This window comes from Eupeodes corollae, chromosome 1 (genome assembly GCF_945859685.1).
Source record: "Eupeodes corollae chromosome 1, idEupCoro1.1, whole genome shotgun sequence".
Lineage (NCBI taxonomy): Eukaryota > Metazoa > Arthropoda > Insecta > Diptera > Syrphidae > Eupeodes > Eupeodes corollae.
This window is the reverse complement of record NC_079147.1, coordinates 58,269,044-58,294,900: the sequence shown is the minus strand read 5'-3', so window position 1 is coordinate 58,294,900 and position 25,857 is coordinate 58,269,044. Positions and strand designations below refer to the sequence as shown.

Genomic DNA, 25,857 nt, shown 5'->3' with positions numbered 1-25,857 from the left:
CTTTCTGCCTCTTTCTGCCTTATTATTGAAGTTGATATCTTTTCTGGTTCTTGACCTATAGAGGAAGAAAAAACGTCGCAAACGTACGGACGTACGGAAGTACGAACGTACGTACACACGCACGAACAGACATCTTTCTAAAAATCTTTTATTTCGACTCTAAGGACCTTGAAACGTCGAGAAAAGTCAAAATATTCAATTTGACAATTCGGACCCATTACAAAACTTCCTATGGGAAGTTAACAATTGTCAAAGTCAAACTTCATTCTGAACCAATCAAAAACTCTCATGTGAAAGAAATGTCAAAATCGACGAATATTCGTTCATTCGTTGGTCGTTGTGCGTGCTCATGTGAATAGTGCTTTAGGTATATAACGATACGGTTTTATTGACCACTAATCAGTGACAAGTGGCATGTTCATTGCACAGACAAACAAAATGTCATTAACAAAACAGAATTTTAAAATTCAAATGAATTAAAATGAATCACAATCACAAAATCCAGTGGATAATCTGCAATTTAATTGTCACAAATTCTCTTTAATCTATTGTTAAGTAACCGTGATATTCAAAGAGTGTTCGTTTCCTTTTTTCAGCTTGATAAACAGATCATGGTTTTTCATTAGATCATTCCATTTTCCAGTGTATCTGTCAGTTCGGTTGTCAAAACTTAATCAAGGATTAAGGATCTTGATAAAAGCCAAAAGACATGTTTTTTTAATGGTTTCACTTTACATCAAAAATAGTTGCAGTGAAATGTAATAAACGGATTAAGGACAAAAAAATTCAGATCTGTAGGTGCCAGGTGGAATGTTAGGTCCCTTAGTAGACCATGTGTATCCGAACAGTTAGCGGAAGCTTGAAACTGCTGCAAGGCAAAAGTGAGATTAGATGGACCGGGCAAACGCAAATTAAAAAGCTACGATATATACGACAGCGATTGTTAACGAGAACAAAGGAGTGACCACATGGCGATCGACGCACGACACTTTTCTAATATACAGGATGTCTGAACATTCCAAGGGCCAACATTGACTCGTTGTAGCCACGGTACGGCTTTAGATACCCCGATCCAAGCCAAAACGAGGAAGCACTAAAAGGTAACAAAACTTCCAAGAGTATAAGCCACGAACCGAAGCCTGTAAAGACAATCTGGGAACATCGTAGGAGAACCTCTGTCTATGCTGAGAAAGACCACTTTTTCAATATGTATAACAGCGATTACGAATCAAATTCCTCTGTAAGGCACAACAATTTCACCCATAGAACCTCGACGTACTAAAAAAAGCTATATCGAAACTGAAGTAGTGTTTCCACTAAGGCACCTTATCCAGACGGTAGCTGAGAAATTTTCGAGATGGAATCAACGGTGGCGTCTACAGTTCCAGTAATGTTGAACTACTAAGTGAACACCTTTTTGGGGTTCTACGACTTATTCGTAGACCAGGCCTATAAGGAGCAGTTTATCCGACTCTCCGTCCTTGGAGTTATACTAAGGCCTCCAGGTTGGGGTTTGTGCCATCGTGGTGACTTCCTTGCCACGTAAAAACATTATAGTTGCGAAGCACCAACACCTCGGATACGGACGGTTTTACTGTTGACAACCTACGCAAATGAATTTCGGATATACACGTGGAATGTTAGGTCCCTTAACAGACCACGTTCTGCCGAAGAATAAGCGGAAGCCCTAGACTGCTATAAAGCAGACATCATCACCGTCCAGGAAATACGATGGGATGGGCCGGACAAGAGGATGAAAAACTGCGATATTTACTATTATGACTGCTACCACGAAATCCAACAGTGCTTATTTGGATGCGGCATCGTCATTGGAGCCAGACTTAGGCAAGAAGTCTTGAGCTATAGGTGCATCAATGAGCGCCTCATGACCATACGCATCAAGGCTAAATTCGGCAACATTAGCCTGATATGCGCGCACGCCCCCACAGAAGAGAAAGACGACAACACTAAAGATATGTTCTTCAAGCTCTTAGACAAAACATATGAGCACTGTCCTAGCTATGACATTAAAATTATCCTGGGCAATTTGAATGCCAAGCTAGGAAGGGAAGACATCGTTAGTGGAATAATCGGGAAAAATAGCCTGCACGACAACACTTCCGAAAACCTATTCAGGCTCATAGATTTTGCTGCGGTGCAGCACGTCATGGTAGCCAGTACGCGTTTTCCATACCTTAACATCCACAAAGGAACTTGGAGTTCTCCAGATTGACCACATTGCGATCGACGATAGACACGCTTCCAGCATAATGGATGTCTGAACTTTGATCTTTCCGAGGAGCTAACATCGATTCGGACCACTACATTGTTGTAGTCAAGGTAGCACTTCGGGTTTTGAGCCCCAAGACAAAACAGGGAGATGATGGGAGAAGATATAACGTCAAACGGTTACAATTGCAAGAGATCACCAAATCCTTTTCCGACCGAGTTACAAGTAACCTCTTTCGAAGTTCTCTGCCACCAACACAATGTATCGAAAACCAGTGGCAACATTGCCAAGATGCAATCAGAGAGGCCACCTCTGATGTGCTGGGTTTCAAACAGCCAGCAAAGAGGAACCCCTGGTTTGATGAGGAATGTCGACAAGCAAATGTAGCCAAACGACAGGCAAGCAAAGCGGCGCTGCATAAAAGGACGAGAGCTGCTCATGAGCTCTATGAGCAGAAAAGGCGAGTGGAACGCCGACTTCTCAGAAGGAAAAAGGGAGGGCATGAGAAGCGTGCGATCGAAGATGTTGAGAGCTTTAAAAGCGGGAATGAAGTTCGAAAGTTTTATGAACAAGTGAAACGAAATTCACAGGTACATAAACCTGGAACCGAAGGCTGCAAAGACGAAAGTGGAAACATCATAGTGGAACCGCAGTCAATGCTCAGGATATGGAAGGACCACTTCTGCAGACTGTACAACGGCGACGACGAACTAAATTCCGCCGTCAGGCAGGATGATCCATTCAACATAGACGACGAAAGCCAACAATCCCGTCTTCCCTACTTAGACGAAGTAAAGATTGCCATATCTAAGCTGAAGTCTTATAAAGCCGCTGGAGCGGATGGCTTGACTGCCTAGCTCTTTAAAGCAGCTGGAGATACTTTGGTTAGGAGCATGTACCAACTAATCTGTAAGATATGATCGGAAGAAAGGGTACCTAATTAATGGAACCTCAAATTGTTTGCCCGATCCTTAAAAAAGGAGACCCTCAAAACTGCCCAACTATAGAGGAATCAGTCTACTTAACATCGCCTATAAAATCTTTTCTGCCGTAATATGTGAACGTCTAAATGCCATCGTCAACAACCTGATAGGTCTTTATCAGTGTAGCTTCAGACAAGAAAAGTCCACCTTCGACCAATATTCATATTACGGCAGATCTTGGAAAAAAACCCAAGAACACCAAATCGATAACCACCATCTCTATCGATTTTAAAGCAGCGTTTGACAGCATCTCTATGGAAGAGCTCTGCAGATCAATGTCTAGTTTTGGCATCCCTGTCAAACTTGTCCGTTTGTGCAGAATAAAGAAGTAAAATGCACGCATATCACTGATGCATTTGATGTCAAAAAAGGTTTTAGTAAAGGCGAATTTTTCAACATCGTTCTGGAAAGAATTGTGCAAAAATCAACCATCAACACTTGACGAACAATATTTGAAAGGTCCATCCAATTACTCGAATAATCCAATGATATTGACATAATTGGAAGATCAAAGCGTGATGTCAGTGGCACGTTTTAAAGCATTTCGAAGGAAGCGGAGAGGATCGGTATTGTGGTCAATGAGGGCAAGACCAAATATGTGCTGTCATCAAAAAAGGACATTGAACGACGACGCGTCTTGAACAAAACGCCACAGTAGACAGCTATAACTGTGAGGTAGCTAGGGACTAGTTCTACCTAGGCATAGCTATAAATTCAGACAATTATGTTGACCTTCGACTACTTAGGTTAAATTCCCAAATAAAATTCTTGCAACAATAATGCAAAACAGTAGGATTTTATTTACTAGATATTAAATAAATTATATTAATTACAAATTTCTTGTATAATTTAATGTGTCCTACTTACATAGGTATTTTTCACAAAAAAAGATTAATTACGTCTCTAGTCAACTTTTTCTCCTGTCGATAATCTTCCAACCAAAAAAATGACAGACAAAATGGAGGAATTATCTTAGGTTTTTTCTTTAAATATGTGCTGCCACCGGACGGACAATACGATAACAACTTCGGCAAGTCCAGGATAAACGTTCGTTACTCTACCCATTCTCCAAGCCGCTCTTACCTCTCCCGGATTGATTACCAAAACAATGCTTTCGACTTTTACCGGCTTTGTAACCTTATCCCACTTTGAACGCCTTGTTATTTCTGGCAGGTATTCAGTGTACCATCGCCTAGTGAATTCTTTCATAAGGTGTTGTGCTCTTCTGCTATACAATCTGCTCCATTTATCACTATCAGAAAAAACTCCTGGTGCGGTGACATCTCTGTCACTATCGCCGAAAAAATTGAGTTAGGGGTGAGTGGCTAAGGATCTTCTGGGTCAACGGGTAAGTGGGTGAGTGGTAGTCTGTTGATCTGGTTCTGTACTTCCAACAGATTTTTTACTAGTACGTCTTCTCGAGGTGTTACTCCTCTCAGTATAAATTCAGTACTGGATTTGATTGATCTTATAAGTCTCTCCCAAGCACCGCCCATCCAGGGAGAATGAGCTGGGATAAATTGCCAAACTATACCCTCGTATTTCGCAGTTTCGTGTTCCAACGAAGTTGAGTTCATTATTACTATGAATGAACTTTGTGACAACTCGGTTGCTTAGAAAGCGACGCAGGCCCATAATACACTGGTCCATACTTAGGTTGTTCAGAACTTCGATATGTATTGCTCTGAAGCTCAAGCATGTAAATATCATGCCATATCACTTGATGGTGCCTGTTCCATACTTGACATATGTACATGGGACCAAAGCAGTCGATTCCTACGTGAGTAAACGGCCTTCATTTTTTGGATGGAAGATTATCGACAGGAGAAATAGCTGACTAGAGACGTAATTAATCTTTTTTTTGTGAAAAATACCTATGTAAGTAGGACACATTAAATTATTCAAGAAATTTGTAATTAATATAATTTATTTAATAGTAAATAAAATCCTATCGTTTTGCATAATTGTTGCAACAATTTTATTTGGGAATTTAACCTGAGTCGTCGAAAGTCAACAACACCAGTGCTAAAATCAACCTCTTGCAAATCGCTGCTTCTTTGGACTTAGAAGGCAGTTGAGTAATAAAGTCCTCTCTATCGAGCATCTAAAATCACCATCTGTTAGAAACTCATTTTTCCGGCTCTCATGTATGAAGCTGAGGGCTGGACCCTGTCAAAGAAAGATGAGAGCGTTTAAGAATGTGTCGAGAGAAAATGTTTGGGTAGTTTTTGGTCCCGTCTGTATTCCGTACAGCGACCTGGTTAAAACAAGCCATCTAAGCCGTTGGACTTGACTTAGATGGCTTGGTCATGCAATGCAAAGGTTGCAACAACCTATAACTATTCGATAAGATTTATTTCTAATCTCAATTTTAGGGATTCATTTTCCAATGGAGACCATCAAAATAAGTTAAAGTACTTTTATAGCTACAACACTTTTCAGACAATATATCTTGAGTATCCCATTAGCAATTTCATTGTTTTAAACTAAACTATTTACAAACATATGAAACCCTCACCGAGAACAAGATTATGTCAGTCCTAATGAGTTTTTTGAAAAAATGGGTCACCGCACTATAGTTTCACTAGAGATTTAACTGCCATCAACCAACTTAAGGTTTTTGAAAAAGAAGGCTTCCATTCAATGTAAAAGTAACTTTGTACCATATTACAACAAACTATGGTGTATAGTTACCTACTTCAAAAAATGAAACAAACAAAAAAAGAACAAAACAAAAATAAAAGCGTTTAAAGTTCTATTTTTTAAGTATATGTACATCTAGATGAATGTTTTCTCTCTATGGACATTATTTTGTTTTATATACAAAACCATGTTCATGCTCTAAATTCCATTCAAAAAAGGTACCACAAATCTTATAGACGCTTGTGAGAACATAACATAAAGCTTTATATAGTTAACCGAAAAAATTGTTTTTTTGAATAGAAACACTTAGTATGAAGAGAAATGAGGTGTTATTGTTCGGATAATCCATTTTTTCCAAAATTATCTCTTTTTGCGCCTTTATCCCAAAATGGTGTAAAAATAGTTATTGAAAAATCAAAAAAAGATAAAGGACCAGGGGAAGATAGAATACCGTATGAATATTTTAAAAAAAATTACACCAGATTTCTTACGGCTTCTAACTTTGGAGTGTAAACGAATTTTCGACACCACTGACGTGTCGCCGAGAGTTTTCGAAAGGCAATAATTTTTCCGCTACATAAAAAAGGTAACTTTGAAGATCCATCAAATTATAGAGGCATCTCAATTTTAATAGACTCAAAAAGTGGCTCGAATCTGAGCAAATATTAAACGAATTCCAAGCTGGCTTTAGGAAAAACTACTTGACAATCGACCAAAATAAATATTGCTGATATCTATAAAAGTAAAAAAAAAAGCCTTCGATTCAATTCCCCGGGAAGCACTTTTTTATAAGCTTTATAAATATGGAATCTCAACTAAACTTATATCTGTCATTAGAGCCATGTACGAAGAAAATTTCGCACGAGTTTGGGATGGAAATTCTCCTTCAGATGACTTTGGTACGTCAATTGGCCTTGAGCATGAATGCGTTTTAAGTATTCTTCCCTTTATCTCATACATAAATGACATAACTGATCCGGTGAAAGGTGGTATTGATATAAGAGGAAAAAATATTCCAGGACTGATATTCCCCGAAGTAATAGTTTTCCTAGCTGAAACTATAGACGGGATGCAGCTTATGATAAATATGCTTCAACTTTATTTCAAAACATGGAATCTGGAAGCAAATCTTTCTTAATCAAAAATGATGATATTCAGAAACGGTGGTGGGAGATATTCCAGGAGGGAGAAGTGGACGTTTGACGAGGAACCGATAGAAATAATAAAGGAATACGAGTATCTGGGAGTTTTGATTGCATCTAACTTGAATCTAGAAAAACATTTACAATTCAAATTATAGGAAGCAAAGCTTGCTATGTGTTCTCGGTGGAGAAGTTGCATTCTAAGAAATAGCGTTTCGCACATAGCTAAACACAAAGTATTTCGAGCTACAACAGTTGCAATACTGCTTACGGAGCAGTATCGATCGTTTGAAGCTGTGGAAAAGTTCCTCCGCTTTTTTATTAAAAGTACATTCGAGTTGCCAAGTACGACCCCTATTTTTAGACGCACTTAAATTACATTTCAACGTTTCAAGAGTTTTGTCAATAAGTGACGAAAGAATTCCGCGAATAGTACTCACACAAGCTATCAATTCTGAAGTTTCGTGTCTTAAGGAGTGGAAGAAACTGGCAATTGAAAGCTCAACTACTTTTTCAATATCAACGGACGAAAGTATCGAGATGCTTAAGTTGAATTATGATGACTTGCTAAAAAAAAATCTGCAACATGATGTACGATAAGTTTATGAGTGAAGCTGATTGCTGAAGTATCTTACGAATCTTACTACAGTAAAGTTAACCATTTCTTGAACAAAAAACAGTACACACAAAATCACCTTGTTACTTAAACTAAGAGGTGAACTCATCAATTTGAACTACATTCCTCAACGTCCAGAATTGGCAATATTGTGCGACTTATGCAAAGAACGCGAAGATTTATTTCATTTCCTGGGAGTTTGTCCAATAATCAAGGAGTTCCGAAAGCGCTAGTTTGGGATAGATATATTCGGTTTAGAAGAAACGATCAACATCTTGAATGGAGAACTAGGTTGGCACTGTATACTCATTGAACGCTCTTCGCTATAGAACCAGAATAGTTGAGGACAATTTTTATGGTTCTAAAGTTTGAAAATTATAAAGATTATTTTATTGAATGGTATCTAATTAGCTTTTTTTCGTATACATAAATTTAAAAATAATTGTCAGTGTGGTAGACGGCCTTCAGCCAAGCCATTTAAAGACTTGTGTAATCTTACAATTAAGAATATAATGATGCTTTTTTTTTTTTGTTTTGTATCTTTTGAAGTCTTAACTTATCTCTTTTTCAAAATTATCTAATGGAAGAATTTTGAAAGGTATTGTAGTGTAAATTCACAAACGCATCACTGCAGAGATGATTTGCGATCATCCCTGTATCACGTTTATAAACGCAAATAATTGGCATCACTTAAAATGTCAAATGTTCATTATTGCAAAGTTGGATAAACTGATGCGCAAATATTAAAAAAAAAAAGCATCAAGAATTTTCTTGATAACTTGTAAACGCGATTAGTTGCAAAAATGGCGGAAAAGGAAAATGGAAAGTATGTAATGAAATTTTAAATTGTTTATAAATTAATTAATTTGATGAATTTCAGGGAATATTTTACCAGCACCGAGATTAAACTTTTATTGGAAACAAGACTTAAGTATGAGGGTGAATTCATTGGAGGCAGGAATACCAAGTCAGTATTGTGGAGGAAAGTTCTGGATGAGATAAAATGTGTGGCTCCAGATTTTAATCATAACAAAGACCAAATCCATCGAAAGTTCCTAAATGTGATCATCATATACAAAAGAATAAAAAAAAGAAACAAGGAAACCGGAAAAGTTGCGACAACTTGGGAACATTACGATAGATTGGACGAAGTGTATGGAGACAAATATTCAATTCAGCCTCCTGTCCAGAACTTGCTCTCCTCAATACTGACTCCTAGCAACATCTCTACAAATCACCCACGCAGCAGCTTGGATTCCTTGCCTTCTTCAAACGATCAGACTCCAATTTCGTTTTTATTAGTTAAACGTAAAACTTTTTGCCAATCAGCATCGCATCGTAGTCAGCTGATCAACGATCAGCATCGCAAAAAAGCAGTGATGCCTAATCACTACCAAAAAATTTGACATTTTAAGTTCGCTTTATTTCCCCTCATATTCATTTCGAAATATTTCTTAAGTTCCAATTACATGATGAAGGTTATGTCTACGATTTGACTGATATAGCCCGATCCTGAGTATCAATTGCCTAGAGTTGTTTCACACTTCTCGTAATGTAAATCATTATGATGATCGGTCTAAAGGTGTTTCTCCTTGCAGAAAAGTTCCTATCGCAATCAAAAATACTCTTCCTTCTTCTTAATCTCTAGCACGGCTAAAGCTAATTTTGTTTCAGTTTATATAAAACTTCTTAAAGCGGCCCATAGATGCAAAACTTGTGCTCACATTTGTGAAGGTATGCAGAAATGTGTGCTGTGTTACAATATTTACATTAAACTCAAGTCAACCAAATCTTTCTTTCAGTTCGTTAATCACATATCCCAAACATTTTTAAAAGCATTGTATATGAACTCCTTAGCTTCCATTGCAGATCTCTATTTAACCCAGCACAACACGGTTTCTTAAAAAATAGATCTTTCACCACAAACCTTATAAGGTTAGTTTCATTCCTTCTAAAGGCCTTAGAGAACGAGAATGAAGTTGATTTGGTCTCTATTACTGACTTCAGCAAACTTATATTCTTATAGTTTTAAAACCCTCCTACTTAGGTTTTGAACCTCTTTTCCGGAAATGGACTACTTCTTACCCTGAGTGTTAAAAGAAACCTGAATATTATGTCCGGTTTAGATCCACTCGTTCCAATCCTATATATGCTAGCCACTTCTGGTGTTCCCCAAGGTAGTCATTTAGACCCTCTTCTCTTTATTCTTACAATTAATGACATTGACATGGTCATCATTACAATTTATAAAGAAGTTATTTCCCCCCCCCCCCCAACAGATCTCGACAATATATCAATTTGGTGTACAAAAATTGCTTAGGGCCCAACAGACAATGAACTTTCTTCCCCTCATTACTATCTTCGTTTCGTCAAACATATAGTAGAAAACTTAAGAGATCTCTGTCTTTTTTGACCGTAAAGACGAAATAATTCATAAGGAAAAGAGGCTGGGATGCGACCCACACTGATAACTTCCCATCCCGTCTGTCGATTTGTCTTGCTTAAAAGTTTGTCTTTATGTACTCGTATCAATTTTTACCAAATATGCGTACTCTTTTTGTAGATTTTATTTTTTATATGAAAAAACGGACTGTTGGATTTTTATATACAAATTACTGAATATCGAAAACAATATTTTCTGTGAAATAAAATAAGTTTCAAGCCAATATTTTTAAGTTTTGAAAAGCTATTTGAGTCGAAAGTAAATTTTTACGAAGTTTTAGTATTGTTTTTATTTTAGAGTTTTATTTTTTGTAAAAAAAACTGTCAATTCGATTTTTTAAAAATTTTACCAACAATATTTCTTATGAGATAAAATTACTTTAAAGCCAATACTTAAAATTTTTAAAGAGATATTTGAGTCGAAAATCAATTTTTACCAACTTTTATACATTTTTTTTAGGTTTTTATTTTTTGTAAAAAAACTGTCAATTAAATTTTTTTCAAACTTTAACTGATTGTTGACAACAAGATTTTTTGAAAGATGAAAGTAAATAAAAGCCAATATCTCAAAGTTTTGAAAAGATATTTGAGTCGAAAATCAATTTTTACCAACTTTTATAAATTTTTTTTTTAGGTTTTTATTTTATGTAAAAAACTGTCAATTCGATTTTTTCAAACTTTAACTGAATGTTGACAACAAGATTTTTTGAAAGATAAAAGTAAATAAAAGCTAATATCTCAAAGTTTTGAAAAGATATTTGAGTCGAAAATCAATTTTTACCAACTTTTATAAATTTTTTTTTTTAGGTTTTATTTTTTGAAAAAAAACTGTCAATTCGATTTTTTTCAAACTTTAATTGTTTGTTGACAACAAGATTTTTTGAAAGATAAAAGTAAATTAAAGCCAATATCTCAAAGTTTTGAAAAGATATTCGAGTCGAAAATCAATTTTTACCAACTTTTATAATTGTTTTTTTTTTTAGGTTTTTATTTTTTGTAAAAAATGTTGAAAACAATATTTCTTATAAAATAAAATAAGCTTGAAGCCTAAATTTCAAGTTTTTGAAAAGATATTTGAATCGATATTCAACTTTTTACGAACTTTGAGTAATGTTTTTTTAGATTTTTATTTTTTATAAAAAAAAACTGTCAATTAGATTTTTCTCAAAATTTTATCAGATGTCAAAAACATTATTCTTCGTTGCACAAAATTGTTTTAGAGATGAAATCATATTTCAGTCGTAAAATTTTGGAGGTGAGAAATTTTTTTTTTTCAGTTTTATTGATTTTTAAAAATAAACCGTTATATTGATTTTTTTTTCAAAAAATATACTTCTTTGAGATCATGTTACAGTTTATTATATAAAATTTAATTCAAGTCTCTAACATTTTTCGTTCGTAAGATATTTAGGGTTAACCAAAATTTTCACCTTTTTTTCAGACTGCTATGGTAAAAAAAACACCCAAGCAATTTTCTTAAGAGCCCTTTCTGCATCTTTCTGCCTTATTATCTGTTTAATAAAATTTATTTTAAGTCGATATCTCTTCTGGTTCTTGAGCTATGGACGACAAAAAAACGTCGCGAACGTACGGACGTACGGACGTACAAACGTACGTACACACGCACGCACAGACATCTTTCTAAAAATCTTTTATTTCGACTCTAGGGACCTTGAAACGTCGAGAAATGTCAAAATTTTCAATTTGACAAATCGGACCCATTACAATAACTTCCTATGGAAAGGTAAAAATGTACCTCCAAAATAAGTTTTTCTCAAAAATTTAAATGCCATTTTATTTGTGAAAAAATCTAGATTAACTTATTTTTTTCGAAGATCATTTTTAATTTTGTCTTAAAAATATTTTTGGTATAAGCACTTAATAAAGAGCTTATAAATATATGAACATTTAAATTTCGTTAAAAAAATGTTGTCCCCTTTCTGAGATATCGAGTTTTGTAAACAAAATTATTATTTTATTAAAAATAAAAATACATTTTTGATCATAAAAAATCATCATCAATTTGATCATTGACAAGAGCTTGCACAGAAAAAGAAGAATTTTGAAATCGTTCCATTAGTTCTTGAGAAAACTTAAAAACAAAATAAAGACTTTTTTTGAGGGGTACCCTTCTGGAGCAATACGAAAATATGTTTTTCTGTAGAAAGAAGCCAAATTAAGAACACAAAATTTTGAGAAAGTTTTAGAAAAATCACATGTTTGAACCAAAAATTTGTGTGGGGACTGCTGTTATTTTTTTATTAATAAAATGATAAAAACTACTTACAATAATAAACTGAAAATCTTAATTTAAATCAACACAATTGTTTGGACTGTAGGGGCAAGGAAAGACAGACAGACGGAAGGAAAGAAACGAGGTACCACTTTGTTCGACTTCTTCGTAATGTCATATTTGATTAAAAACTCTAGTTTGAAATTGTTTACTAATGCAAAACTTGCTATATAGTTCCCATATGGCGCAATAAAAATCACGTTTATAATCACTAATTATGTGTGTCAAAAAAAATGTAATAATAAAATTGAAGGCTAGTTTAAGGAATTCAAAGGCAACTTAATATAAAATTGATGATCTCTTATTCAAGGTTTCTTTTTTAACCTGAATATTTGCTCTTTTTCTTAGAAACAATTTTTATAAAAATAATTTATAAAATGACTAAAGTTTTTTCGCGTTCTAAATTGAGCGAAAATGAAAATTTTAGTTGTTGTTGTTGTTGTTCACCACTTTTGGGTGAATGTCGTTAAATTACTAATAAATCTTTAAATGAAATCTTTACTTATACAACTTAACTGTATAAGCTTTTTGGCTCATATGACCCCCCCCCTGGATCGTCAATTGGTCAAAAGTTGATGAATTTGTGCTGTGTTTTTGGAATAGGGATGAATATCCGATTCATATTATGTTCTTGATCCAATCTTCAGTCAAAAGTAGTACTTTTAGCAACAAAGTTTAAGGAAGTAAAATACAAATGTTGTTTTCATATACAAAAAATAAATAATTCAAAATATAATGTGGGTCATATCCATTAACGCAATACGATTAGTTTTGAATTGAAGGGAATTCCTATGAAAAGGCAAACAAATTATCTCCCAGGGGGGGCATGGCCCCTACGACCCCCCCCCCCGTGGATCCGCCATTGCTTAGCAAACAAGTTGCAAGCTCTGCTAAACATCTTAAAGCTTCATGCAATAGGTTAACAACAAAATTTTCCACTCCATAATTCTTAAGTATTAAGAATCAATTCCAAAGCACAAAGACACCATACCACAACTGCAATTCGACAGAATGTTCCAGATTTCTATACCTTCAAAATCTTTCTGGTAGGATAGGGTATTCTTGAGAAACGAGTCAATCCAATTCTACACAGATGGATCAAAAACACATCAAGGGGCTTTTGGAGAAGAACGAATAAAATTGATTCTTTTATTCATTCCGCTTTCCCAATCATTGTAGCTTGTTCCAGGCGGATCTTTTGGCGATAAAGAAAGTCTTTTCCTGGCTTAAAGAAGACGTGATATCAACATCCGATATCCCCAATTTCTTAGATAGTCTGGCCTTTATCAAATCTCTGGTCTATGTCTTTTCAAACTCTATTACAGTCCATAACTGTCGATCATCTCTAATGGAGATGGCACAACAGTTTTATATTCACCTTTGCTGGGTGTCGGGTCATAGAGACATAGGAAATTGTAAGACAGTGAACTAGCCAGAAATGGCACAGTAATACCCATTTTACCACGTTTGGCAAACGCTAGCATACCAGCAATTGTTCTTAAGAAGGAAAAAATCAGGTGAAATAACATAACCACGTGTCAGGTCACGAAAAACATCTGACCTACACAAGATTTAAAGCACTCAAGGTTAAGAATTTAATAATGCATTTTTTATTTCAAATAACAGCGTAGATTTTCTTGTCAAATGTCAAAAGCTGGCATCTTTAAAAGTGGCAGGTACTCAAATAGTGATCTATTCACAGTGAAGCCGTCTTTTTTGAGAAAAAACTCTAGTGTTTTATAGCTCCTGATGGGTATGGTACTTTCTTTGGAAATAAGTTACCAAACGGAGATATAAATTAAGTTGTTATTTTTTCGGAAACAGGCATTTTTTATATTAAAAGCGTCCTTAAGGGGTCATGAATACCCTTATAATGATTAAACAGATGTGTGAGCAATTAGGAAGGGAGAATAGGATTAGAAAGGAGATGCCGAGGCACATTAGTTTTAAATATCTTGTAATAAATGGAAAATATTGAGCCTGGTTAAGCGTTCAAAATTCGTATAGTGCGGTTAAAAAAGAATCCCTATACTTGACAGTACGTCCAAAGTTGGGCTCAAGGGTAAGTTGATAAGCATTCCTGGAATTACGGGTATTACGGCTGAATAGTTTGTAGAGTTTCGAAGCATTAAATTCTACACTGTTTTTGATTCCCGGTTGGACAATGCTGTCAAGATCTGAAATTAGTGAGCTTATCATACGCTGCCGTTGGTAGTCCACATTCGAAGAACAAGAATGATGGAATATGAAAAATTGATGGTACTGTCATCATCGAAACAATTAAGTTTGCTAGAAGTTTCAGACAAAAGATCATTTATAAATACAAATAAGGAAGAGTGTCGTAGACAAAACGGAGCCCTGAGGCACACCCGTGTGTATTTTGTGGATATCAGTTTAAAGCCGTCTAATAATACTTCAATTGAACGATCCGAAAGGTAATTACTAACGCAACGAAGAAATGATTCATCAATGCCAAATGCACGCATTTTCAATAAGAGAGCTTGGTGCCAAACTCTATCAAATACCTTTATCAAGTGCAAAAATCCTAATTTTTCAAAAAGGATGTAAACATTTGTTTCAGTATTCGGTGAGATAAACCATGAGATCACAAATGTACCTGTTGCTATGAAAACCATACTGCCGCTTATTAAGAAGCTAATGATTTGCAATATATTTCTTTAGCTGAAAATTGATCAGCGTTTCTATGACCTTGGAAAAAAGGGACGTATCGTAAAGACGATAGTTAGAGGTTGGAGCGGATCTGCCTTTTTTAGGGACAGGCTTGACAAATGCTATTTTTCATCTTCTCCAAAAGAGACCTGTAGAATAGTACAGATGGAAAAGCTTACGCAGTGTATATGGCTAAGTTGAAGAACACCTCTTCAAAACAATAGCGTGGATATTATCCAGGCTTGCAGATTTGTGAATGTCAAGAGTACTCTAGCATAGTAGGAGTGTAAAAGAAGATCCGTCCCACAGAATCGTTTACGCTTTTTTAAGCACAGGAGCTTAGTCATGTCACTCGTTGGTAGCATCAAAATAACAGCAAACTGTGCGGCAAGCTAATTAGTTTTAACAATCGAGCTTACATTCTGAATCGAAAGGTATTTATGATATAAGAGGTTTTGTTCTTTTGAAAACAATACCAATGTAAGTAGTTTGTACTATTTGTTCTAGAAAAATTATAGATTAAGGGTGATTTTTTAGATATTATCTTTTTTGCAAAACTGGTTAAAACAGCTGACGCACGTTTCTTGTTTTTTTTTACTGTCAAACATCTTCAGTTTGGCCTATAATTTAACCATGAATCGTCTCACAAACGAACAACGCTTGCAAATAATTAAATTGCATTATCAAAATGCGTGCTCTGTTAAGAAAGTTCATCGCGCCCTTCTTCCATTTTATGGTCAGTTTAATCGACCCACTGAAGCGGCTATTGGGGCTATTATAATTCGCACCAAATTTACATTACTATGTATGAACTAGGGCCTCACCCAACAAACTTCTTCATCTAGCTCGGTCCCTAGCTCAATAGGTCTCTTTCCACTTGTGCGCGCCACCTGATCCGCGGTCTTTCTCTACTGCGCTGTCCTGTGGGTGTGGATTCGAAGACTTTCCAGGCATTGGTTTTCATGTGCTCTACATTACCCAGCCATCTCAGTCTTTGGACTTTTACCCTTCTGGCTGAGTCTACGTCGCTGTACAGCCCGTACAGCTCTTCGTTCCATCTTCTCCTCTACACTCCCCTTCGATGCATAAGGGATCGTATATCACACGAAGAACTTTTCTCTCGAAGCGACCAAAGGTGTTTTCATCTGCTTTTGTCATAGTCCATGCTTCTGCACCGTATAGAAGGACGGGAATAATGAGGGTCTTCTATAGCGACACTTTTGTCCCTCTAGAGAGGACTTTACCACTCAATTGCTTTCTTAGCCCAAAAAAACAGCGGTTAGCAAGAGTTATTCTGCGTTTGATCTCAACGCTGGTGTTGTTTTCTGCGTTTAGAGCGGAGCCTAGGCAGACGAAGTCCTTGACTCAATGTTACGTCTGTTGATAGTGATGTTTTGACCAAGACGTCGGTGTTGTAGGTATAATTCAGTCATTAAAGAAGCAATACGGTTACGTAGAGGGCGAACTGTTCGCAACAATTGGGCCTCTGGAAAATTTTGCGGAAGGATTTAGGTGTGATGCCTTTCCAAATACAGCTGGAGCAAAAATTGAAGCCGAAAAACCTACTGCAACGTAAAATTTTTGGTGAATGGGCTCTTAGAAATTTGGCCGAAGATCCACTTTTTTACCGAAAAATTGTGTTCAGCGACTAAGCTCATTTTTGTCTTACTGGGTATGTAAATAATCAGAATTGAAAATTTTGGAGTGAATATCAGCCAGAAGCATTGCAAGAGCTACCAATGCATCCAGAAAAAGTCAAAGTCAACATTTGCATGAAATAATCTTCAAAAATTAAATTATATGGACCATCGATTCAAATAAAGATTTCATGCATTTCAGATTTCTGTTTTTTGAAAAATGTTCCCATAGCATACATATAAAAATCAATGCCACTTTTCACTGTAATGTTAACTCAACAATGCTTTCACCGATTTGGCCAATTTTGGTCTTGAATTATTCGTCGAAGTCCAGAGAAGGTTTGTACGTGGAGAAAATTAAAAATAAATCTTGAAAAAGTGTAAAATCAGCATCTTTCTATACTCCCATACACAAACAATTTGAACTAATACTTAAAAGCTGATTTGAACCTTTGGCAAAACAATCGAAGAAAGCAACGTTAGTTCCGTCAAACAGAGTTAATGAGAAGGTGGATAATATTTTTTAGATGCACCTGGTGGTACAGGCAAAACTTTCGCTGTACCTATCATTGATTTTAGCGACTATTCGATCGGAACAGAAAATTACATTGGCACTTGCATCTTCGAGAATTGCTGCTACATTATTAGAATGTGGTTCTACCGCAAACTCTGCATTAAAATTGCCACTGAATGTACAGGCGAAACTCCAACTTGCGATAATTCAAGAAATTCTGCTATGTCAAAAGTTCTGTGATTAACGTCAAATATTTTTTGGGATGTATGCACAATGGCGAGTAAGAAATCAATAGAAGCATTTAATCGAACAATGCAAGATTTACGCGGTAATCAACAGCTGATTTGGTGGTGCTCTGATATTGCTGTCAGGGGACTTTGGTCAAACATTGCCTGTCATTCCTCAATCAACTCCTGCTGATGAAATAAACCCCTGTTTGAAATTATCAGTTCTTTGGAGATATGTCAGAAAACTGAGACTGAACATTAAAACGCGTATTCAACTACATAATGATGCAACTGCCCATGAGTTTTCAAAATAATTGTTAGAAGTTGGTGATGGCAAAATACCAATCGACAGTACCAACGGATTGATCACTTTACGGAACAATTTTTGTACAATTGCGCAATCCATAGATGAGTTGATTGAATGTGTTTTTCCTAATATTCTTCAGAATTACAGAAATCATGATTTGTTAAGAGAACGTATCATTTTAGCACCGAAAAACATTCATATCAATGCCATTAATTTTCGAATTCGAGCGAAACTGCCAGGTGTAGTCACGACATGTATGAATCAATGTTATTAATCAAGATGAGGCAATGAATTATCAAATCAGCTTGAGTCTGAAAATTGGTTCTTTGATTATATTATTGCGAAACATTAATTCACCAAAACTGTGTTATGGCACCAGATTGGCAGTGGAAAAGTTATTGCCAAATTTGATTGAAGCTACAATCCTAACTGGTAAATCAAAAGAGGAAGTGTGTTTGATACCGAGTATACCTATGGTTCCAACTGATACGCCATTTGAATTCAAAAGATTACAATATCCTGAGCGTTTATCATTTCTTATGTCCATAAATAGGGTCCAACGGGAAACACTTCACGTTTGTGGTGTCAATTTGGAGGAATCATGTTTTTGACGTGGCCAACTTTATGTTGCCTGTTCCAGAGTCGGTACCCCCAACTGTGTATTTATTCATGCTCAAAATGGAAAAACAAAAAATACTGTTTATCCAACTGTTTTAGACTAACCATAAGTAAGAGTACCCAATTCTTTTTAACTTCCCATAGGAAGTTTTTGTAATGGGTCCGATTTGTCAAATTGAACATTTTGACATTTCTCGACGTTTCAAGGTCCCTAGAGTCGAAATAAAAGATTTTTAGAAAGATGTCTGTGCGTGCGTGTTTAAGCACGTTCGTACGTCCGTACGTTCGCGACGTTTTTTTCGTCCTCCATAGCTCAAGAACCAGAAGAGATATCGATTTCAAATAAATTTTGTTATACAGATAATAAGGCAGAAAGATGCAGAAAGGGCTCTCAAGAAAATTGCGTGGGTGGTTTTTTTTACCATAGCAGTTTGAAAAAAAGGTGAAAATTTTGGTTAACTCTAAATATCTGACGAACCAAAAACGCTAGGGACTTGAATTAAATTTTATATAATATATTGTAACGTGATACCAAACAGAAACATTTAAAAAAAAAATCAGTATAACGGTTTTTTTTATAAATCAATAAAACTGAAAAAAAAATTTGTCACCTCTAAAATTTTACGACTGTAATATGATTTCATCTCTAAAACAATTTTGTGCAACGCAGAATAATGTTTTTGACATCTGATAAAATTTTGAGAAAAATCTAATTGACAGTTTTTTTTTTATAAAAAAATAAAAATTAAAAAAAAACATTACTCAAAGTTGGTAAAAATTGAATATCGATTCAAATATCTTTTCAAAAACTTGAAATTTAGGCTTTAAACTTATTTTATCTTATAAGAAATATTGTTTTCAATATTCTGAAAAATGTTGAGAAGAATCGAATTGAAAGTTTTTTTACAAAAAAATAAAAACCTAAAAAAAAATATTAATAAAAGTTTGTTAAAAATGATTTTCGACTCAAATATCTTTTCAAAAATTTGGGATAAAAGCTTCAAACTAATTTTTATCTTTATCTTTATTGTAGCATCAACTTTATAATATTTTTTCTTAAACTAAATTGCACAATTTACAGAGACATGGTATAAGGCTACCTTACTACTGTCAATATTATAACTCTTACATTAATTAACAAAAAATACAGAAAGAAATAGTATTGAAGGAAAAGCTACATAAAAACCTTCATATAAAACAATAAGAAAATAGAATGAAAGAAAGGTGGGCGGTAAAATTAAAAAAAAAAAATAAGGATTCAAACCAAGCTTTGAGTAATACAACAAGTAGATAATAATTAAAAAAACTAAAATAAATACATCAATAAATATATAAATAAATAAATAAATATAAAAATAAATAAATATATAAATAAATAAATAAATAAATAAGTAAATAAAAAAAATAAATAAATAAGAAGCTAAATAAATAAAGAAAATAACTAAGTAAATAAATAAATGATAACAAGAGAACAGAATAGAATAGACAAAATAAAATAATGTTAAAATAAATATATCAATAAATAAATAAATAAATAAATAGACAAACAAATAAATATATATTTAAATAAACAAATAGGTAAATAATTAAACAAATAAACAGGTAAATTAAATAACAAAAAAAATAGATAAATAAGTATTAGAAAGTCATTGTGAAGCTAGGTTTGAAATCAAGGTATTATCAGACATAGTACATGATGCAAGGTATCGCTCATTAATTTTGGCAATTCTTCTTGATACCATATCCATAGATAAAATGGTATGAAGTTCATTAGTTGAAAATGACCTTGGAAGCTTCAGAATCATTTTCGGAATCTTATTTTGAGCTATCTGCAGCCGTCGTATATTAGAGATTGCACAATTTCCCCATACTGGTGAAGCGTAGTACAAGATAGCTTGGAAAACAACTTTGTATATTAAAAGCTTATTATCGGTGCTAAGCATTGATTTGCGATTAATGAAAGGATAAAGAATTTTAACTGTATGATTTATTTTCTGAATCGTTTTTTGTATATGTAAGCCAAATGTTAATGTTTTATCTAAATGCACTCCGAGATATTTTGCGTCAGATTTCCATTCTATACTTGTGCCATCCATAAGAAGATTATTGCTTGGTAAAAAGCAGGCTTTTCTTTTTCGAGTGAAAAAAATTGCCTGCGTTTTTGAAGCATTGATTTTTATTTTCCAGTCATGAAAATAGCTTTGTATAACATTTAGACCAGATTGCAGATTAGTTTCGATTTTGAAACCAACTGAATCTGAAGAGAAAATGCAAGTATCATCAGCGAAAATTGCTGTTTTACAAAAAGGAAGTAATGAAAAATCGGAAGTAAAAATTGAATATAGAATAGGGCCTAAAACTGATCCTTGTGGTACACGAGCCGTTATGTCATATTTTTCAGAAAACCAGTTATTGACTGAAACCTTAAATTTCCTCTCCAGTAAAAATGATTGAATTATTTTTATTAAAAACACTGGGAAGTTGAGTATCAACAACTTGTGTAGAAGCGCATTATGCCATACCGTGTCGAATGCTTTTTCGACATCAAGAAGTACCATACCTGTACTTTTACCAGACCTTAAGTTACTTTTTATGTGTTTAGTAATTCTATGTACTTGATGGATTGTACTGTGATGCAATCTGAAACCGAACTGCTCGTTTGGTAAAATGTTATTATTTGTTAAGTGCGAATTTATTCTAGCTTTAATAATTTGTTCAAAACATTTACTAATTGAACTCAACAAACTAATGGGTCTGTAACTATTATGTAGATTAGCATTTTTGCCAGGTTTTAAAATCGGTATTATCTTGGCAGTTTTCCAATTGTTTGGAAAATAGCCAATTTTAAGACATTTGTTAAATAACTCTTGCAAGAATTTTAATCCAAATGTTGGTAAGTTTTTCAAATATATATTTTTAATGCCATCAAAACCAGCTGATTTCCTTGCTTTGAGATTTCGAAGAATACCTTTGATATCAATCAGCGAAATCTCGTTTTCTAGGTCATTTATAGGTGATGAGTTAATTGTCTCAATTGAGTTGCTGACAATTGATTCAATAATGTTATTGGTCATGTTGTTATTGACCTTGTGGGTTGCAGAAAATGTTTCTGCTAAAACATTTGATTTTTCATTGTTCGTGATCAAAACATTGTTACCTACTTTAAAAGCAGGAATGTGGGTGTTTTTCTTCTTTATGATTTTAACTACACTCCAGAAAGGCTTGCTTCCTTTATCTAAACCCGTAAGTTTTCGATTCCAAGATCGATTCCTATGGTACCAGATTTCATCTTTTATAATTATGTTGAGTGTTTTTACTGCAAGAAGTAAGTTGGGTTCTCGGTTTCTTATCCATTTTTTTTTAACGAAATTTCGATGTTTGATCAGAATTAATATATGATTTGGTAGTAAGTTTATGCTCTCAGAACTAACTACTCTTTTGGGAACTGATTTGTCTATGCTTTCATGAACAGCATTCGTGAAAAACGTGATACTTTGATCAATATCAGATACATCGGAAAATTCGTTTGAAGTTAAGAGATTTGATAATTTTGAACTTACTTCACGTTTGTATTTAACCCAATCAGCTTTTTTAATATCTAAGATTTCAGTTTTATTTTCTAAAGGTGATGAAAAAGAATTAATTACCACTGGAACATGATCCGAACCTAGTTCTTTTAAGATCATAGGCTGGTCAAAAAGATTGGCCTTATTAGTGAGAAATAGGTCTAACGTTGACGGATTTGATCTACGATTAGATGGGTAGTAAGTAGGATGTGGAGGAAACAGAATGTTAAACGGGTGCCTACAGTGAAGATTATCAAGAATATTTCCCCATGCATTTGCACGCAAGCAACCCCAATTCCTATGTCTGCAATTAAAATCGCCACCAATCAAAAAGGTACCGCGTATACTAATTAATTTTCGTATATCATTATTTAAATAATAATGATTGGTGGGGTTTGTTGGACCGCCAGGAAAATACACGGACAAAATGTTTAATGATGTGCCATTTTCGAAAGGTATTTTAATTCCTATGTTTTCTATTAATTTTGTTTTTACAATAGGAATTAATTCATGTCGGATAGTTTTTTTGACTACCACGGCAACACCGCCCCCCTTTCTTTCAATTCTATTGAGACGATAACAAAAATAATTTTTGTTACATAGTTTATCATTAAAGGATAGCCAAGTTTCAGATAATAAACCTACATCTACATCATGCTTATTAAGAATAGCAAAAAATTCTAATTGTTTGCATCGAATGCTTTTAGCATTCCAACATATAATTTTCATGGATGTTTTATTCATTTCTTACTATACAAATACTTAACAGCTAATTGTGCAATTGTGTTAAACTGATCTGCTTTCGTTCTACAATTACTCAGCAAAGTTATCATCTCCGCAGTAAGCAGTATTTATTTCTTCCATGGAAAAGAGATCTTCAGAATTATTGCTGACAATGTTGTTGTTGGCCCATGTTCCACACTCATTAGGTTTAGCTGCTGCTACAGAAACCTGTTTTACAAAAGGTGACCCTCTTCCATTGGTTGGGAGAGAAGGGAAATCGGACACGTTAGGTTCGTAAGCCTTTTGCAATTTTGTTGAAGCAAGTGCATGACGTTTGTTTTTCGAAAAAGCTCTTTCTGCTCATACAAGAGAGATCAGTGGATTTGTGGGTTCCATTGCAATTAGCGCATTTGATGTTCTTTGAATTACACTTACTCGTCTCATGGTTGTCAGAACAGATTGCGCAGTGGGTCTTGATGTGCCAATTTTTTTCTCCATGCCCGAACATCTGACAGTTAACGCACTGTGTACATTTTGTCTTTTGGCGGCGAGCAAAATCCCATTTAACTAATTTTTGCTTATAAGAAATATTGTTTTCAACATTAGGACAAGTTTTGAGGAAAATCGAATTGACAGTTTTTTTACAAAAAATAAAAACCTAAAAAAATGTATAAAAGTTTGTAAAAATTGATTCAAATATCTTTTCAAAAATTGTATATATTTTGTTTAAGCTACTTTTATCTTTCAAGAAATATTGTTGTTAACATTCCGTAAAATTTTGAAAAAAATCGAATTGACAGTTTTTTTACAAAAAATTAAAAACCTAAAAAAAATTAACAAAAATTGGTAAAAATTGATTTTCGACTCAAATATCTTTTCAAAAATTTGAGATATTGGCTTGAAACTTATTTATTTCACAGAAAATATTGTTTTCGATATTCAGTAATTTTTATATAAAAATCCAACAGTCCGTTTTTTTCATAAAAAATAAAATCTACAAAAAATAGTACGCAAATTTGGTAAAAATTGATACGAGTACATATAAAAAACTTTTAAGCAAGACAAATCGACAGACGGGATGGGAAGTTATCAGTGTGTGTCGAAGTGTGGTAGCGAACCACGTACCGGACCGCTAGTATTATATAGACTTAAAGTGTGAAAGGTGTGTGAGGTTTTTTATGGTTGCCAGGCACATAAGGAATAATAATATCTTCTAAAAAAGTTAAACTTCTAAGGACCAGACCTTAAGTCAAAAGTAACACAACTCTGTCAATATAGTATTTCATAAATGTTTGTAGCCATCAAAAACAAAGTACCGAAATGTAATTTCCCGGAAATTCATATAATTTAACTTCATATAATATTTACTTTATAATTTCGGTATTCCCATATAACACTACCCCCTCCCCCTCTGACAGCCTTTTAATTTAAATAGTCCTTAAAATATGTTTCATTTCCATGATAATAGTCTTTGAACACGCCCATTTTCCAAAGCCGGTTAATCATTACAAAGTCAAAGCAATCAAAAATCAAATGAACAATTAACTCAAATTGTCATAGTTATGTACACGAAACCTTTTATTCCACAACAAAAAAGCAACAAAACAACAACAGGCTAATAAAAAACACACGTCTTAGGTTTTTCCCCACAGCACGAAAACAACATGACCGTGAAATTATTTGAAATTAATAAGTCAACAAATAAAAAATTAACCATGACTCATAGAATTCGATCCAATCCGTCCGTCCATCCATCGTCCGTTTGTATAAGTGAAAGGAAATACAACTTTCCCTTCTTCCTTAACTTATAAAGAATTGAACCTAAACCATATAATTAACCACATGTTTGATAGCCTTTAGCTCGCCGAGCCTCTGAGCTTATTGACAGAGAAGAAAATTGAATAATAAAACAAAAAAGGTTGCGTATACGCAGCAGTGAACCAAATCAGTTAACAATGACTTTCGTCATATCAATGAACACAAAGTTCAGTTCAAATAAAACAACAGTAAATTGCTGCAGCACACAAACGTACACATATGTCCTTATACTTAAAGTCACGTACGAACTTACCATTTATATAGTTATCCACGCCAGCAATCAATATCATTTTCTGTTCAAGGACCAAAAACACACCGTTCCTTTTGTTGGTTTCCTATTTTATTTTTTCTAATTATTATTATTATTATTTAAACAAATAGTAGTTATCCAAAATGTTGATTTATTTAATCACCACCGTTTACTAAAAAAAACAAAAGAATATGGTTTTCAAGATTAGGTTAAGATACACGAACGGAAACAGAAGGGAAAAGTGAATTTGATGGCACACTTTTTGTTGGCATAGCACAGGCCACAGGCCACAGGCTTACAGACGAAAGAAGGAAAAATAAGTTTAAAAACAAGAGTAAATATGTTGGGAGAAGTAATAAATTGTGGAATGAGCTTTCAAGTGAAATGAATAATCGATTTTTCGATTAGAGTACACGCAGCAGAAATACTGGGTATGGAGAAGGAGAGAAAGGAGGACAAAAAAGAGGCTAAAGGATATGATGTGTATATCCTTTCGATAGAAATTTTCACTGAACTCGAAATTTTTTTCTTTCACTTGGACATCATTTTCCTTTTCATTTTGGTTTTAATGCAAACCTTCGATTTCCGATTAACGCTTTTTCACTTTTTTATTTTTGAATATTTTAGTCGGGTTCGCGGGCTTTGAAAATGCAAATTTCACGTAACATTTGTGCTATGTTATTTTGAAACTGCCTTTTGTCACTTTCGATTTTTATTTTTTTCTTAATTCAATTGTAATATTCCGTTTGGCAGGATTTTGAGAATACTTCCGACCGCCAGGAGTAGGTATCTACGTGTGAGTCAAAGGAAAAGTGAATGTTAGCCTTAAGGAGCTTTTGTTTTGGGAAAAAAGCTTTGAATCGACACGGATTTATGTCAAATTTTTCATAATGTAGTAGAATATTATTTTATTGTAAGGATAACAGTTTTTATAATTCAGCCTTTTAAAAATTAGGTGGCGCAACAGTCCGTAGAGAACCGGACCATTCCTGCGTGCGAGTAATTGAGGGATAGAGGGGACCTTCAGTTTGTATGCCAAATCCGAACGGCTGATTTGAGAAAGCACTTTTTCATGACAAAAATTCCTCGTAAGGTGCAGTACCCGTGAATAAAACTTTAGATGGCACAGGCAGGGATTGAACCCAAGACCTCTCGCACGACAGTTAAACGCACTTTCC

General features: G+C 34.3%; 1 protein-coding gene across 1 annotated transcript in view; it reads right to left on the bottom strand.

The window, feature by feature from the left end:
* Window positions 1-25,461, bottom strand: part of LOC129941453 (synaptotagmin-14) — a 45,371-nt gene extending 19,910 nt beyond the window's left edge. The window contains exon 1 of the mRNA XM_056050085.1: window positions 24,683-25,461. Coding sequence (XP_055906060.1) covers window positions 24,683-24,719 — 37 coding nt within the window. The 5' untranslated portion in view covers window positions 24,720-25,461. The remainder of the gene's footprint in view (window positions 1-24,682) is intronic.
* Window positions 25,462-25,857: the final 396 nt, after the last annotated feature.